Below are 15,716 nucleotides of genomic sequence, written 5' to 3'. Positions count from 1 at the left end.
AGGTTTGTAACTAAATAAAAATTGTGTCATCATAAGCAAAATATTTATACTTAAAAAAAGTCCCAGCTCTTCTAGTAGACTTCCAAATTGTAAAATCTAAAGGTAAGATATGTCCCATGAATTCTGAAGGGTGGGAGGCAAGAAAGCTGATTGCTTTATGCTCCCCACTTAGCCCTTACAGCAACCCTTCTGATACCAGTCCCCAGATCCCTTCTCCTCCCTTAAGCATCCCTCTAATGCTATACTATGGCTATGCACAGTGTCTATGTGCTGGTGCGTCGCCAGGTGTACCTGCAGCTCCAGCCTCTCCTCTCATCTCCAGCATAGTAGATCCAGCTGCCTCCTTCAAGCTTCTAATTGGATTTATCAAATTTAACATTTCCAAAAACACACTGGTTTCTACTTCCCCCCAAAACCCACTCCTCTCTCCTCCTTGTCATTGTAGCAAATGGTCTCACCATTCTTATAACTCAGGCCAAAAGTGATGACACTGTCCTTGACTCTTCTCTGAAGACTGACATCCAAGCTCTAAGCAGATTCTGTCAATCTGCCTTCAAAATACATCCAAAATCTAGGAGAGGATCACCCAACTCACAGGTATTTGAGAATATGAACCCATGTCTGAGCTCACCTTTAAGAGGTCTTATCTAAGATTCCTTGTGGAACAGAGTTCCATCAAAGCCAATCCAAAAGGCCTAATAATCATTCTTGTACTTTATGCAAATAATCATGCCAAGTATAAGGCTAAAGTTTATTCTATGAACAACATGTCCCATCATAATTTGTTTTTACCAAAAATGAGGACTGGAGAGAGAAATTATACTCCAAAGTTTATCATACATTTGTCATTAAATCCTAGTCACATTAATTATTTTTAAGCTTTTTGCCTACATTTAGACTAACCTTGCTTATTCTTGTGAATCTAGTGGTGATCTTCTGCAGCTTGAAAGAAACAAAAAGGGATAGGTAACATAGAAATCTGGATCAATATGCTAGTTCTGGGCAATTAACCTGCAAATTCTGCCAGGTAATGAAAGTGAGTAGGGTGTCCATAACCCGGAGGTTTCTTTGTTTGGGAAAATAAAACCAAGGAACTTCATAGACCCCCAGAAGGAAATTCTATATCTTGGCAAGTAAAATTTTAGGTGGAAATAATTTACTATGTTACTCTTGCAGGAATTGCTATACTTACTCTACTATTTGCAGTAGAGCTATACACGGTAGCACCTTCTAACTGAAATATTGGACAGAGAGTTTCCATTGCTGTAGAATTTTGCTTAATTCTTGTCTTTAAAGAAGGGATAATAGTTACCAACAAAAAGGAAGCATGAAAGGTTTACTATCACTGAGTCTACTAGAACTTCTTATTGGTTTTGGTAGTATGTCACACCCTGGCTATGTAAAGAAGGTTATAAAGGAAAGAGATTTTATATAAGAAAGGATCTTGTATGGTAAATGCTTTTCCTAAAGAGAACGGTTGGTTTAAAACAAGGATATTTAGGGCAAGACAGAAGGTTTAAGCATGTCTTAGATGGTCTATGGAAGTCATGAAGGGATTAATAATTGCAGGAAAGATTCCCCAAAGGTTAACACTAAAGTTTCTCTAGCTACCCAAATCCAATACCATTTATCCTAAAACGAATGTTACTTGTATACTAACGTTTCAGCTACATCTGGTGGAGGCAAAACAGTGTTACTACCCATCAGAATGGTTGACAGCAATCAAACTCCAAAGGGTGCTGCAGATAGAACCATGCATGCACATGCCTTCTTCCAGGGACCCTTAGATCAACCCCAGGAGGAGCCCTAGCTGCTATTATGCACATGATGCCCCTTTTCAGCAGTAAGTAGCCAGAAAGAGTCATCATCCAACACTCCCTAACAGCAGTTAGGGTTACCACTCCAGAGTGGGGAATGATATAGGAGTAAAGAAGAAATCACTTAGGCAGATAGTAAGGGCATGGGAGTCCTCACTAAGGCTTTCCTTTTTAATGAAAGGCAGCTCCAAATCATTTTCTAAAAAAGAGCAGCCTGTAAAGTCAGGCTGCAGACATAGACAAGCAAGCTGGGAGCTTGCACGGGTGAATGCCAGCAGGAACTAGGGACTAGACATGTTCAAGATGGTGGCTCCATCTTCCTTCTCTTTGCCAGTCATGTGTACAGTAAGGAGCAAACAAGATGGTGCCTTCCGTGTGCACTATGTAAACATCATACCTGATCAAACCAATCTGTGAGCTGTATGTAAATCAGACACCGCCTCCTCAAACCCACCTATAAAATCTGGCACATTTGCCACCAGCTGGTCCTTTCCACTTGGAGACCCTCGTTTCTATAGAGAGAGCTGTTTCTCTTTCTCTTTTCTCCTGCCTATTAAACCTCCACTCCTAAATGGAAAAAAAATCCAAAATATAAAGAAAATATGATGCATATACACTAGGTAATACCGTGCAGCCATACAAAAGCACAAAATCATATCCTTTGCAGCAACATGGATGCAGCTGGAGGCCATTATTCTAAGCAAACTGATGCAAAAACAGAAAACCAAATATGGCATGTTCTCACTTACAAGGGGGAACTAAATGTTGAGTACACATGGAAACAAAGATGGGAACAATAAACCCTGTGGACTTCAAAAGAGGGGGCAGGAGGTGGAGGGTCAAGGGTTGAAAAACTACCTATGGGGTACTGTGTTCACTACTTAGGTGACAGGATCATTAGATGCCCAAACCTCAACATGATGCAATATACCCACATAACAAACCTGCACATGTACCCTCTGAATCTAAAATAACAAAAATAACAAAAAAGCAAAATGCATCCAGAACCTGACCACTGTTTAGGTTTTCCACCTCTGCCCCCCTCGTCAAAGCCCCTACCACCTCTTGCCTGGGTTGCTTCCACAGTGTTCTCAAAGGCATCCTTCCTTTCCCTTCTCCCACCATGGTCTGTTCTTCACAGCAGCTCTGCTCCAAACTCTCTAACAGCTTCCATCTTAAAGTACATTTCTTTGTACTTTTGTAATTTCTTTACAAAGTCCCACAAAGCCCTACCTGACCTGCTGCCAAGGTGTTTCTTGCATATGGCAAATACACCCCTGCTCAGAGTCTTTGCACTGGCTGTTCCCTCTGCCTAGATGTTCTTCCCCTACGTCCCATTGGTTCATTCTGTCACCACCTTCAGGCCTCTCAAATGCCCCCATGTCAGAGGGGCCTTCCCTCCCCTCCCCACCTTTCTGTAATATGACCTTCACCCCTATCTTTTCCCCTTACTCATCTTCACCATATTTATATCTATGTGGTTATCTGGTTGTTACCTGTCCCACTTCACTGCAATGTAGGCTCCATGACAAAGGGGGCTTAGTCTGGCTTGTGGCCGTCTCTCTCTGAATGGCATGTAATAGGTGCTCATTAAATATCTGTGAGAAGGAGGGAGAAGAAATTTTGCAAACATGAAAATTCAAGCCCAGAAACTTAAGCTTTCCAAGATTCAAACAGCTAGAAGACAGAGAAGCTGGAATAGAAGCCTGGCCCACCCAGCTCTGTGGCCTTTGCTCTTTCTTCAATAATGAATTGCCTCTTTGGACCACATTCTTTGCAAAAATTGAAATCACTGTCCTGAGTCAAGCAGAAGAGCTGGAGACAGATGTAATTTCCAAGAAAAATGTGAGAAGTAAATGTTATGGTAACAAATTGCCCATGATCTAATCATCATCATCAAACACTTCTATTAAGGGCCATGAGCACTTGCTGCCCGGCTTGGCATGCTCCTCAGAGGGAGAGAGGAGCTAGAACAGCAGGTCATGGAAGCCCATGAGGATGAATGATGCTTCAGTCTCTGGGTCATCCAAGGAGTGGGAAGAAAACAAGAGTTGGAGAAGGCTGGGAATTGGATGTAGATGAGATAAGAAGTGGACTTCACTTTCAAAAGCACAATCAAAGTCTGCACGGAGACCACCTGAAGCCCTTGCAGGGGGGCAGCAGTCTTGCCTGCAGAAGTGTGGACTATAAGACAGCCCCAAGGAACACCCAGACAGAAAGGAACCTCTGTGTCTCCCCATAGTCCCAGGCAGATGGGCCACCCGGAGCCCTCTCAGTTGGCCACTGGGCCTCCAGACTGGACAGGGCTCCAGGCCAGCAAGAATGTCAGCTCTCTCTCCCATTACACCCACAGAACCAGTGGCTCACTAGGTGTCCTAACAAGATGGAAATGGTAACCAGTCCTACCATAGCAACAAGTGCCCAATTCCCACCAACCAGCTCCAGTGTTAAACATGCTGGCTGCATTCCCCCTGAGTTAAGGAAAAAGAAGGATGCCAATCAGACGGTGTCACCCTGTGTCACCTCATCCCCATTGACCCTGGGGCTGCCCCTATGGAAATTGAGGATTCTGTGTCTACACTTGGATTCATTGAAAAAAGTCTTCAGGGGACAGTGTTATTCAAATTTACAACTTCAGAATTATAAATTAGCTTATTTTAAGTAAACTTACCCTTCAGAGTAATCAAATGGAAAGCCTACAGCTCCCGCTATGTTGTTAATATTTTATTTTTTAATGAGGTACTTATAGATGTGCTAATGCAGCTAATGGCATCGGGGTAACAGATGTCCTTGTGAGTTGCCCAGAAAAAGGGAAAAGTTTAATGCTGAATTGAGAGTGTTAAATTCCGTGTGTGTGTGTGTGAGTATGTGTGTGCAGAATATCAAATATATAAATATTTTTAAACAAGATCTGTATTTCATTTTCAAAAGTAACCAAAGAAGGCAAATGGAGGGAAAGACACCAAAATTTACCCACCAGCTGCTAATGGCAGGCATTCTGTCAGGCCCTGCACAGACATCACCTCACTGAATCTTTCCAGAAGCCTGGTGGGTTTAGCTGTCTCCATTTTAGAGGGGAGGAAAATGAAGGCTCCAAGCAGTTGCCCATAGTCACTCAGACTGTAAGTGATAGAGAAAGAATTCAAATCCATTTCTGACTAGTTCTAAAGCAAACATTCTTTCCGCAATACCACACTGCTTCCCGGGAACCAGTTGAGGCTTTGCTTCCTGGTAAGGGGCCTTCCCTGGGCTCCCCTGGCATCTAGGATGTCCCCTGTAATCATTTTATCATGTGATTACAATTACAATGATCTGTTTCCTCTTTGGCCTGCCTTATTGGAGTGTGAGAGTTTTTGAAAATAAGGGCCTTGTCTATCTTTTCCTCAGATTGTGCCTAGATGAACAGATGTATGAACAGATGGGCAGGCAAGTGGATGGAGGGATGGATGGACCTATGATGAATGGATGCAATGAATGCATAGATCAATGGGTTGGTGGATGGATGGATGGATGAATGGATAGATCAGTGGATTGGTGGATGGATGGATGGATGGATGGATGGATGGATGGATGGATGGATGGATGGTTGGATGGATGAATGGTGGGTGGATGGATAAGTATACAGGTATATGGAATCACTGGGGACTTACTAAATCAAGGATCTAGGCTCCAGGGAGCACAGTCATTTGGAAAGGAGGTTTTTGGGACTGGGCTCTCTTTGGGACAAGATCTCTCTCCCTGGTCAGTGTCTATAACCACCCTCTCACTAGCAGCCTTGATTTTCCCTAATCAGTTCTAACAGGCCTGTTATCCCTTCATCATAGCTGGGGCTGAGATTTTACCTAACAGTTCAGGGGTAGATTTCTCTGGAAAGGGAAGCTCCATGCTAACAGATGTTATTCTTACTCATAGAGCTTTCTAATCCCCTCCTTAGTCGTGCTGAATTATTTGACTCAACGATATCCTGCAGGATTGAGTTCCAAAGGTTGATTAATAATATGTTGCCAAAAAAGGGTATCTATTTTAAATTTGCAGCCTTTTAATTTCATCAAGTGCCCTCTTGACTATGAAAGCATGGATGGTAGAGACTGTGCTGTGCAGGATCCAGCTCCAGACAGGTGCTCACAGGTCCCAGCAGAGGAGGCACTGGCCACACAAGCACCATCCACTGTGTCCAGAGTCAAAGCAGGCTGGCAGCACAGAGCAGGTCTATGAAGGGTTCCCAGAGTCCCCTCTCAGTGCAGGACTTTTTGTACATTCAATAAATATTTTATTGGTGACCACTGGTGCCAGACCTTGGGCTAGGCACTAGGTGTGCTTTGGTGAACAAAACAGCATGGTCAAGGAGGGAGACAGATAATGAGCATTAAAGTAAATAAGTAAATATGTTTATAATATAATATAATATGGAACATAAATCTATAAATAAATAGATATAAGGTGAGATACACATGCCCAGTGAAAATAGCAGGTGCTTTAACAGAATAAAATAGGGGTGGTAAAATATGGGGAAATATCAGCACACTGGCACCATCAAACACTTGGAATGGGAGGCTCAGGCCAAAGCTTTTGAGAGCGCCCTGCAGCCCACCTCAAGTGGACCTGGGTGTGTCTTCAAAAGGCAGGACTGTGAGGGCACATCACCAAATGCATTACAATCACTTAGGAAAAAGGGAGGGGAGGTGATCAGCCTGGTATATGGAGAAGGAAGCCCAGAGAAACAGAAGTCACAGAACTCATGCAATGCAATCGGGGGAAAGGTGTGTAGGACCCCAGGCCCTAGCCTGCTGAGCCCTGGGCAGACCAGTCCTGGGTGGCTACGACAAGGGACATTACCACTCTAAGACAGTCCACCTTAGGCTGGGCAGACTCTCCATGAGGCCATCAGATGCTGTCCTGGGATTTCTGGCTTTGGGTCACACATGGCTTTTCTTGGCTGGTTGCAGTGGGTTTGTCCCTGGAAAGGAAGTCCTTCTAAATGTACTGACAAAATCGAGCTTTGAGGCTATCAGTCCAAATGCCCAACCCTGCACCCTGGCAGATTTCCCAAGGAATGCTACCATCTGAGAAGTTTTGGAAGGCAGCCGCAGGCACTGTGACCACATCCCCGTTCCCCTGTTCACCTCGAGCCTGTCACCTCCAGCCCCAAGAAGGACCAGCCAGAGGTCCAGAACTGATTCCTCCGAAGGGCCAGGATACCCTCCTGTGGCCCTGTTCTGCCTCCCTGTCCCTGAAGGGCTCAGAAGCAAAAGGCTTCAGTGCCACCCTGTGAGACCTTCTCACTGCAACACGGTGAGAGTGTCCACCAGCTGACAAGCAGGAAGGCCCTCCACCACCCACTTGGTGAAAAAGGAGTAGACGGGGACTTCCGGCCTTACAGAGCAGATGAGGATCGACTGAAACACACACTTGTGACCCAGGTAACCCAGACGCCAGCCCACAGCTTCTGCAGCCTGGAGGGAACACTCCAGTCCCCCGCACCCTGCCACTTCCCATTAGTGGTTAAAACAATGTAGGCTACATTACAAATCAAAATAAGCAACAGTGCATTTTATAATTAGCCGTAACTTGACAAATTAATTAGTACAACAGCACAGTGTGTTCCCTGAAGCATGGCTCACTATATTTTGCTTAGAGAATATATGTCACAAATTACAGATGTGTTATTCAAGGTACTTATGCAATCAGAGTGAATTCTAAAGGTGCCCTTTTGATACCACTTTCTGGAATGGAAAAAGGGGCTTAAGGTAGCTAGAAATATCATCAAACCTGCCATCCAAGCTTTAAGCAACAAAGGTACTTGCAAAGATGTGCTTCTTTTCCAGAAAGGGGAACCAAGGCTGTCAAGGACCAAGATCTGGCTTTGGAAAGAGTTAGTCACACTTTATTACTTAGGTGGTGTGAAATAAGGGAACATCCGGGCCTCAAAAAGCAGGGAGCCTGATGATCAAGAACATGCAAGGCTGGAATCCTAACTGCCATCTAGCAGCTGTGTGGTGTCAGGCAAGTTTCTCATCCAGAAAAGGATATAGTAATAATAATACCCACCTTGCAGAGTTACTGTGAGGACTGATGTGCTACTTTATGCAAAGTGTTTAGACCAGGGTCTGTTCCATAGGAAGAAATCAATAAAAATTGCTACTATTATTCTAAGATGCACTTCCCTTAGAAGGTTCAAGAGGTTATTGTCTTAGGAAGCCTTGAGGTTGGGGCTAAGATGCACTACAGAGACATCCCTTTCCCCAGGGACAGGCCTAGTATTAGTCTTGTTAGTTCAGAAACTCAGAAACTGCTTATCTTTGAGGAATAACCAAGTTCAAAGAAATAGATGCATACACCAAAAAAATAAAATAAAATAAAAAACAATGAGTGGGGTGGCAGTGAGAGCTATAGTCAATGGTGTGTTGGTAAATGTTTAACATCCAGCTCTTGGGTGGGCGTGGGAAGCCCTGAGTTGTGCATTTGCTGGTTTCCATGCTATAAATACGGCCACTGTATGGGCTGAATGTGTCCCCTCAAAATTCATACGTTAAAGGCCTAATCCTCAGTACTTTGGAATGAAAATGTATATGGAGATAGGATCTTTAAAGAGGTGGTTAAGTTAAAACGAGGTCATTAGGGTGGGCCCTAATCCAATACGACTGGTGTCCTTATAAGAAAAGGAGATTAGGACACAGACACTCATAAGGAAGATCACATGAAGACATAGGGAGAAGATAACATGCACAATCTAAGGAGAGAGGCCTCAGGAGAAACCAACCCTGCCGACACCTGGATTTTGAACTCCTAGCCTCCAGAACTGTGAGACAATAAATTCTGTTGTTTAAGCCTCCTGATCTGTGGTGCTTTGATATGGTAGCCCCAGCACACTGATACTCCCACCGTGGCCAATTTCAAGCTATCAATGTAATGTCTCCAAGTGATACACCATTGGAAGAGATGCATATGATTGGCTCCCATGAACAGATACAAGCCAGGTACAATTACAAACACCAGCTAAATCTGAAACTCAGATTGGAATCTTGTATCCACTGGACATGCTACAGTCTTTTCTTAGAGGTACAGCTCCTGGGCTGCTGAATCAGAAGCAAGAGGTGACTAATGGGACAAGGGGACTTAGCCAAATGTACAATCATGTGCAGAGCTGCCATGTTTGCTCATGAGCTTGAAAGCCCATTAGCTTTCAGGTGCTATGCCCTAAACAGGTGATGACACTGCCAGTGAAACCATACCCTGGAAGTCCAGGGATCAAGCTCCAGGCCCCTTTCCACTGTGTTCAGACACACATGGCCAACATTGGCCTCTGAAATTCCTCTTTGTCTTTTCTTCTGGGCAGACAAACCTCTACTTCCACTTCTCAGTCCTTCTAAATATCCCATCGTGTCATCTCTCTGTAACGTAACTTTGTGCATGTCTGTGAGGATCTATTGTGTGTTGGCTAAAGTGATGACTCGCAGAAGATGGTCTTATTTCTGATTTCCTAGTTCTTGAAGTAGGGGAGTCATCTCACAACAGCCCCCACCCTTCTCTTCAACAGGCTAAATTTGTAACTCTAAGCCCTATTCCAAGCCAACGTTATCCTTGTGGTGAGCAAACCAAGCAACAAGCAAGGCCAGTCAATTTTGCTTTCCAAACAGGTCAGAAATCCACCCCTATTCTCTCCCACCTCTAGGGTATATCCCTACCACCACTTCTTTCCTTTAGGTCTTGAACATCTGCCAAGACTATTCCATTGTCTCCTAGCTAATCACTTTTCTTTCATCTCCCCGCTTCCCTTCCTTCCCTCCTATGCTCAACTAGAAAGAGAATCAGAATGCAAATAGGACCTTGTCATTCCTCACTCCTAACCTCTCTACGGTCATTTTCCCCTATTCCTCCACCCTCAACCTTGGAAGTTCTGGATTTCATGACAGAGCTCATGTCAATTCACCACTCTGTGAATAAATAGTTCCACTTAAAATTCCTTTTTGGTACCTACTGGACTACCTGGAACAGCTCCTCTTCACCCTTCAAAACCCCTTTCTGAGTTTTTCTAGCCCGTGTTAATGAATCATTATGAGGGACCGCTTGCTCCCTTTCCCCATGTTTTATCCCAGATTTTAAATAAGAAATTTTACCCCTTAAATGTATTTTTTAAAAGCTGTTGTCCTTTCCTTCACCTTTCACAAGCTTCTCTCCTTGGGAAGAGAAAGGTTTTACCTGCTTGGTGAGAAGGGAAGAGTTTGACACCCACTGGCTCACCTAACTCTAGTGTTGGCCAGCAAGAGTGAGTAGAAGGGCGAGCTGAGGCCCAGGCTGGGATCCCCCAGCAGTTGACCAAACAAGGATCACATCCACAGACCAACTGTCTCAACGCGTAGGGCCTCAGCAATGCATTTGTGGGGAAATAGTGGAAAATCCATTTTTGGTCTCAGCTCCAAAACAGGTCTTTAATCCATCAATAAAATAGAGACGTTTCTCTCTATCTCACGTGTATGTATGCTTCTGAATTAGTGCAGAACTCACAGAAGAGTCAGGTATGAATAATTAGCCCTTGGAAGCCAGAACTTGTGTGACAGGAAAAGACTAGCACATGGAGTGGTAATTATCTGTCAACTTGTCACTCTCCCCCTGTGGATCAGAAGCCCCTGGAGGAGAGGTCTGAGTCTTTTCTCCACAGAACGGGATGCAATCTGAGAAGCACTGAGTGCCTGCCGCATTTCAGGTGGGGCATCCACTGTTGTGGGGCCTGAAAAAGCAGAGTTAAGATGGTCTCTGGAAATGGGAATCCTTACACACTGTTGATGGGAATGTAAACGAGTATAGTCGTCATGAAAAACAGTATGCAGTTTCCTCAAAAACTTAAAAATAGATCTACTGTATGACCCAGCAATCCAACTACTGGGTATATATCCAAAGGAAATAAAATCAGTATGTTGAAGAGATGCCTGCACGCCCATGTTTATTGCAGTGCTATTCACAATAGTCAAGATAAACTTAGTGCCCACCAATGGATGAACAGATAAAGAAAATGTGGTATGTATAAAACAGAATACTATTCAGCCATAAAAAATGATGAAATCTGTCATTTGTGACAACATGGATGAGTCATTACGTTAAGGGAATTAGCCGGGCACAGAAAGCCAAATACTACATGATCTCACTCATATCTTTTAAAAAAAAAAAAAAAAAAAAAAAAAAAAGCTCTTCTCATAGAAGTTGAGAGTAGAATTGTGGTTACCAGAGACTGAGGAGAAAAGGGCAAGGGGGAAACGAGAGGTTGGCCAATGAGTACAGTGTTACGTTTGTTATGTTAGATAGGAGGAATAAATTCTTCTGATCCATTGCAAAGTAGGGTGACTATAGCTAACAAGAGTGTATTGTATATTTCAAATAATTAAAAGAGAGAATTTTAAATGTTCCCACAACAAAGAAATGACCAATGTTTAAAGTGATGGATATGCTAATTACCCTGATCTGATAATTACACAATGTATGCAAGTGTTAAAACATCACACGGTACCCCCAAAATATGTACAATTATTATGTGTCGATTTTTTTTTAAAGTTGGTCTCTGGGCAACAGGATCCAAGTGCTCGGGCAGCCCAAGGTGGGGCTGTCCCCACAATGGTAGAATTCAGGTGCAGCTGCACAACCCAGCTCTCTCTGGGTTCTGCCTCCTTCTGCCTCTCCTCTCCTGCGCAGTTCCTGATACTTGTCCTCTTTCCCACTCAGCCTCTCTCTCACACTTGCTTACATGTGTCAAGCAAGATGTGGCTATCCATTTGTGTTGGTGCTAACCACTTCACTCCACCTATTCATACACATGGAGACCTCCCAGAGCTCCCTGGACCAGCCATTTTTAAGGCAGGTCTGCTGACATCTGTTTCCTGCAAACCAACCCAGGGTGTGAGTGGTTGGGCAGGCCCTTGAGCCCTACTGAGGCCTCCTGGAAGGCGTGAAGTCTTGCAAACACCACCACAACAGAGCAAAATGTGCATCTGCTTGCACCATTACTGCCTCCAAGGGCTTAGGGAGAAATGCAAGCGTGTTTGAGCTGCAAGTGCATTAGCCACACCCTGTTCCATGATCTACAAGAAAGTTGACCTTATTTAGAAACCTCCCTGGCCAATGCTGTGTATTGGGTAGAGACCTGGAACGAGGGGGCCTGCAGGTGCTGATGGATTGCTTTCCATAGTGGGGCCAGTCAGGGGTGCACCTGGAGCAGCCTGAGTATCCTGAGGAGTACAGGCTTGGGAATCACTCTTCCTGGGTTCAAAGCCCAGTCCCCCATCATTCTAGCTAGATAACCCAGGACAGGTCCCCTGACCATCAAGCCTCGGTTTCCTAATCTGTAAAATCTGTTGTGTCACTCAGAGCTATTACAATGTGTGAGACAGAACACTAACGTCAAGTCTGTGACCCAAGAGTCACTGTGTAAACCCCAAGATTATCAGCTTTGTCATCTGAAAGGAGGAGTGTGAGTGTAGAGCTGCCTGCTGGAGCCCTGACAATTTCCATCACTTTTCACCCAGGATGTTCACATGTCCCTTACCATGGATATCTGGCCTCATGCTGCCTGCTACTGAGGGCCCTGTCAGGCCTCCCACCTGGGTAGGTGAACCTTCCTCTCTTGCTGTCAGCTTTAACCTGCGGACTTATTTAAGGGGACCAATCAAAGCCAACCCTCTTGCTTAGTGGCAGCCCTTTCCCAACCACCAAGCTGAAAGAGGAACAGGTCCACCAGCTCCTCAGACAGCCCTCGCCATGCAAGGGGGAAACTAGGAGGGTCTCCAGAGGGGCCTTATGAGCGCTTCAGCCAAATTCTCTAAAGAAGTTCATCCAGTCCTTAAAGCCATCTTCCTTCCAGAAAGATGGCTTTCTCAATCCCCCCTGGGACAGACAGGAGGTTTTTCTGTGTCCTTGGACTCTCTCCTCAGCTGAGAGAAGTCAGCCTGGCCTGATACTCAGGCCTCTGGCCCCACAGACTCCAGGATCACAGCCCAAGAGGATGCTGAAGACCGGGAGGCTCCATGAGAGCCAGGGAAGCCTCTGGGTGCACAGTGTGGGCCACAGTACCTGGAGGAAAGGGATACTAGGAAGAGGGGCTTGACCAGGAGAGATAAAGCCCCACCTGAGCAGAGTCCCAGGACCAAGGGAAGAGCAGGGGCTCTGTGGGCATCAACTGGGAGCTCAGTGGTCCAAGAAGCTTCTGGAGCATGGGGGCCTGGAAATAGCACGGGGTATTGTAACACCCAAACTGTAGGCTAACAGCAAACTCAAGACCTACAGGATGCACCAAAGAACTCCACAGGAACCAGGGGACCTGCCAGGAGGAGGTGGTGGCCCTGCCCTTGCTTGAATGGCCAAGCTGTGCTCAGAGCATCTTCATCTTTATCTCTGAGCATCATAGAAAGCCCAAGATGCCAACACAGAGAAAAAACTTTCTGAGAAGCCATCAAGATGTCTATTCTAGCCTGGGCACAGTGGCTCACACTTGCAATCCTAGTGCTTTCGGAGGCTGAGGCAATAGCATCACTAAAGCCCAGGAGTTTGAGATCAGCCAGGGCAACATAGTAAGACCCCATGTCTACAAAAAAGTAAAAAATTAGCTGGGCATGGTGGTGTGTGCCTGTATTCCCAGCTACTCGGGAGGCTGAGGTGGAAGGATCCCTTGAGCCAGTGAGGTCAAGGCAGCAGCGAGCCGAGATCAATCACTCCACTGCAATCCAGCCTGGGTGACAGAGCAAGACTGTGTTTCCAAAAAAAAAAGAAAGTGTCTATTTTATCAGACAGCAGAGAGTGGAGTTACATACCTTCGTACACACAAAGACATACCTGAAATCCCCAACTGGGGAACATTCTCCCCAGCCCCAACCCCTTCATCACAGGCACCCAGCCAGGGACTTTCTCCCAGAACTCTCTCCTCTCTACCAGGCCTTGTCCTCCATCTCGCCAGACCCCTCAGAAGAAGGCTATCAAGAATGTGGAGACCAGACACTGGAAAAGAGCTCCCTCTTTACCTCGATGGAATTAGATCGACATAAGGCAGACCTTCCTGACAGCCAGGGGCATGGAGCTGCACCTGGAGGAAGCCAGGGAACCCAAGGCAGTCCTCCCCTGGGAGTGCATCCTGCAGGCCTGAGCCTGCAGCTCTCCTGCGGGCCTCTTGCTGGCAGCCTGGTGATCCTTGCCCTCATTACTGACAGGCTGGGGCCCGGAGGAGCAGGAAAGGGCACAGGTGGGCAGGCTGCAAGCTATAGGTGACCTACCTTGGCTCTGCATCCAGCCAGAGCTTCAATCTGATCTCTGGCAAATTCACAGCTCAATTGAATTCAATAAAACCCCCTCCGGAACTGTACAATGCATCATAAATAATCCAACTACAGGATTTTTGAATACTTTTACAAATACAGTTTCTTCTCACATCCTCCATTTCTGTTTCCCAAATGTCAGCCCTTACACTGAATCTCACAAATCTACAAAAACTTGTATTTTCTAGAACTTTAAATAACTGGATCGTTACCTACAAGGTGAATTATCCCCAAGCGATATGAGCATGTGAGATTTCAAATTTCAGTGATGATTAATGCATGCCAATAGAAAATGAAAATGAAGTTCTTTTAACATGATCATTGAAAGACTTAATAAACATTACCTACATGTGCTCAATAGTAAGAAAGCAAGTTACAGATTATTATATAATACCAGTTTTACATCTGTTTTCAATAGTCCACTAAAGAAATGTCAGATATTTTACCAAGCCCCCACACAGAAACACTGCTCAAGATAGCAGGGTTTTTCAAGGTCAGGAAGTGAACTACACTGTGTTAAACTCCATCCCCAGAGTCTAGCAAGTGGCAAGCACATAATAAGTGTCATATAAATGTTTGCTGAATGAAGGGGTGAAGTGGCTAATGGCATTTCACTACACTGTTTATTTTTAAAATTCTAGGTAAAGACCTGCTTCGTTTCCCTACTTGCTTGCTAATCATAGCGCATAAACTTATAAAACAGCATTGGCTTAATGGTTTTTGACATGCTAGTGAGTGACTTCACCTCGGTTATATTTTAATTGCTGGTCTTTTTGCTGGTCTTTCTGCAGTGCTAGAACTGGGACATTGCTGATCAACAGAAGATACCCGATTTGCTTAGTAAAGAAGAAGTAGGCATTCATAAAATCTACCCTCTCATCTGCATGTCCACCGAGGGTGAATTATAGCCCACCTGGTTTTCCAAGGGTCCCAAGACCTCAGCTCCCCTAAAAACCTTACTCAAAAGAGGCAAATCTATTTATCATATCACAGAGGTGCCATTACAGGGTTCCCCATGGAATCCACAACTCTTAGAGATGTGCAACCATGGTAGGTGGCAGGGGAAGAGAAGCAACATGAGTGATTTCCAGGCTTCAGGGGACCTCGCAGAAATCACACATTTCTCTGCTAGAGGAGAAGCAATACCCTTTGTTCTTGGGTAGAATTTAGTGGCTCGTTTTGCAGGTTATCTCATACAAGCCAAAAGTATATTCTGTGTAGTCTGCCGAACTGGATGCTGTAGCAAGGAGCCCTGGTGGAGCGCAAGAGCATCCCAGGGCCCTGAGTCAGTGCCAGGCAGAATCACACAAACTCATTGCATATTCATTCCTCAGATGTTTATTGGCAACTACTATGTACCAGGCCCTCCTCTTGACACTGGGATGCAAGGACCACAAATCCTTGCTCCGGTGCAGCCTGCAATTTGGTGGAAATTGTTCATATGCAAAGAGTATGTAGCAAGTGTTGTCAAGAGTCAATACTCTTGATTTGTATTAACGCATTCAATCCACACAATAACACATTGTGGTATATTCTGTTATTGCTTCCAGTTTCACATGAGGAAACTGAGGCATGGGGAGGTCACTTGCCCAGGGTTATGCAACTA

General features: G+C 45.0%; 1 protein-coding gene across 5 annotated transcripts in view; it reads right to left on the bottom strand.

Moving 5' to 3' along the window:
- The window catches only part of GRID1 (glutamate ionotropic receptor delta type subunit 1), a 791,530-nt gene that overhangs the window by 456,237 nt on the left and 319,577 nt on the right, over nucleotides 1-15,716 (bottom strand). The window contains exon 5 of one of the 5 annotated variants that reach the window (XM_063669881.1): nucleotides 3,314-3,415. The exons of the other annotated variants lie outside the window; for them this stretch is intronic. Coding sequence (XP_063525951.1) covers nucleotides 3,314-3,415 — 102 coding nt within the window. The remainder of the gene's footprint in view (nucleotides 1-3,313; nucleotides 3,416-15,716) is intronic. 5 annotated transcript variants of the gene reach the window in all.

This window comes from Pongo pygmaeus, chromosome 8 (assembly GCF_028885625.2).
Source record: "Pongo pygmaeus isolate AG05252 chromosome 8, NHGRI_mPonPyg2-v2.0_pri, whole genome shotgun sequence".
Taxonomy (NCBI): Eukaryota; Metazoa; Chordata; class Mammalia; order Primates; family Hominidae; genus Pongo; species Pongo pygmaeus.
Note: the sequence above shows the minus strand (reverse complement) of the source record. Positions and strands in the feature narration are given on the sequence as shown.